The sequence below is a fragment of the Cucurbita moschata genome, unplaced genomic scaffold, assembly GCF_002738365.1.
Source record: "Cucurbita moschata cultivar Rifu unplaced genomic scaffold, Cmos_1.0 Cmo_Scf00098, whole genome shotgun sequence".
Lineage (NCBI taxonomy): Eukaryota > Viridiplantae > Streptophyta > Magnoliopsida > Cucurbitales > Cucurbitaceae > Cucurbita > Cucurbita moschata.
The window spans coordinates 132,957-135,580 of NW_019268614.1; the positions used below are offsets into that span (position 1 = coordinate 132,957).

At 34.3% G+C, this 2,624-nt stretch overlaps 1 protein-coding gene across 1 annotated transcript; it reads right to left on the reverse strand.

Annotated features, from left to right (window-relative positions):
• Positions 1-487: 487 nt before the first annotated feature.
• Positions 488-1,816, reverse strand: LOC111439625 (UPF0481 protein At3g47200-like). The gene has a single exon (XM_023077223.1). The coding sequence runs from the start codon at positions 1,814-1,816 to the stop codon at positions 488-490; it is 1,329 nt and encodes a 442-aa protein (XP_022932991.1).
• Positions 1,817-2,624: the final 808 nt, after the last annotated feature.

The window sequence follows — 2,624 nt, forward strand, 5'->3', positions numbered from 1 at the left end:
AAAATATTTATATATTAACTTAATTATATATTTTTTAAATTGAATTTAGTTACCTAATCAAAGAGTGAAATTCAAGCCGAAGGCAAGGACCGTTAAGAGTCCGCCCGCCCGTATGGAGGATAAAATCAAGTATATTATTTTTAGAATTATTGATTGACTTCAACATTTTAGGGATAGTTTCATATATATTTTTATAAACTAAGACTCGACATAGAAATTTTTAACATGGATGTTAAATAACATAGGATGGTTAAATAACATAGTATTAAGCTTATGATTTTCATTGGCCCGTGCCAATCCTTAATGTTTTTCTATGACAAACCATGAATAGAGATGATATGAAAAATTTTATACTAAAAATTTTAGCATAAGATTACGGTTCATTGAAGAACTATAGGTATGATAACAAACACAAATATAACATAATATTTATTTAAAATGATCCATAAATGAGCAAGGAAATAAACTGGAAAGAAACATACATATATTATTTCGATAGGTTTGACTTGCTAGGAAATGCGGATATACCAGAAAATATAGTTTGAAGTATTGTCAAAACAAGGAGGAAGATTACACCAAGGAAGGAGACAATAGCCCATGGCGTATTGAAATAGTTATGTTTGAGTGTAGCTATCGCCTTGTTCCATCGTCTATTGCAGTGTTCTCGTAAAGATTTGTTGATATGGTTGAAGTGGCGACAATTTGGGACTGTAACAAATTTACAGAGATTGTTAAACATTTCTGAAACTTCTATATTACTACCTCCAATTTCGTTAACTATGATTCCGGCTTTCACAAGTAAACTCACATCTTTCTCTGTACATATCAAATGTTCCAGTAATGACACATATTGGATACATTTGTTGTCATTTCCAACGTAAAAATGCTCAAACGCTATTAGGTTTCGCATCATGGTTTCAAAGTAATCATCAATAAGTATGGGTGGGATTTCAAAAACCCCATTTTTGAAGCTCACATTCATCAAACCTCCGCCATTTTCTGCTTTCTTGATGGTGACACCGGCTTCGTGGAGCTCAGTTATCGATGGAGGAATAATTGATTCTTCTTCTTTACTATTGTTCTTAGAAGGTATCGTGGGGACGAGGAAGAAGCTTAAGAAATCGATAAAATGCTTTGGGCATTTCTTGGACAAGGGATTAGAAAGATAGTAATTATTTACAATCCCATAACGAAAAAATAAAGTTGTAAGGCTATCAAAGGGGACGGGTTGGAAGGGATCCTTTTGTTTTATAAGATTGAATAGATGTTGAAGAACAAAGAAAGGAATTTGATTTTCCAACTTGACTAAATCAGCACCTATGTGAAGTAATCTTTTGTAGAATTGAAGATCTACGTTGCTTTTAATTCCAATAAATGCATCACGGTAGTATTTGCCATAATTTAATATAAGCAACTCCACTATAAAACAACCATCCACCAACAACATTCTAACAAAATCCTCGTCGTTCATGTTTATAGGTTCTGCATAGTAATTTCGAGCTTCATTCACCCAATTTTGAACAGTTTCCACAAGAAACTCCAATGAGTTTATGTTGTTCGTCATTCGAAGTTGAAAGTTAACAAGACCTTGAAGCTTATATTGTTCTGTGGATATCAAATCCTCTCGACTACGATGGTGAAATGGACCAATGGAAATGACTTGGGGGATAAAGGCTATATTATTCATCTCACGTAACAGTTTGGGAACTCGATAGATGCTACATCCTACGTTAACAATAGGCAGTTGCTCTAGCATTGTTCTGATCGATGACACAACATTACCAACAAACTGTTCGTTCCTATTACCTTCTGCCATATTCTAAGCTATGTCGTGTTCTCGATGCACTCTAATCCAACTCTTCTTCACTTGAACTAAAACACCTACGTTTCTAAATCTTCTCTAATATGAATGTCGAGCTTTGAAATGGAACTTATCAAACATGAATTTAAGGGAAGAAGAAAAGAGAGAATTAAGGAAGTACCTTGTTTGGAAAATTGATGGAGAAAGATGCAAGAAGAAGATGGAGTAAGAGAGGGTAATGGATATGGAAGAAAGAAATAGGCAAAATTACATCACGTGGGAAACTAAACATATTGAACCAAAGAAAAGTCAAAAGGACAGTGAGACACACTGTTGAGCATATCACGTCGGAGAGGCAACATAGTCAACATAAGGACAACCAGACATCTCGTCTCCACTATTTCCAATTAGCCATTTATTAATAACATTCACGTTTATTCAAATTTCCATAGGTTGAGTTTGACCAACCATTATAAAATTATATTGTTATTTTTTTTTCTAACAATTAAATTATTACAGTGATTTATTGCCTATTCAAAATTGTTTCAAATGGTTTATTATTTTGATGAAATTAAGTTTTCTTACTTTATGTTAATCTAGTTTGATGAGTTCAATATTCATGAGAGTAGCATGACATTATGGGGTTCGATATCGCTACAAATTAGCTTGACCAGAAAGTCTAGGGGGTGTGCAAGCATCCTGGAGATTCACACTTGCACGAGTGGGTCATGTGTAGGGAAGTACTACACATCCAATTTGTTCGAGACTGGAGGCCACCTCTAGATGAGCTAGAGATAGGTCCCTAAATCATGATTGCATGTGA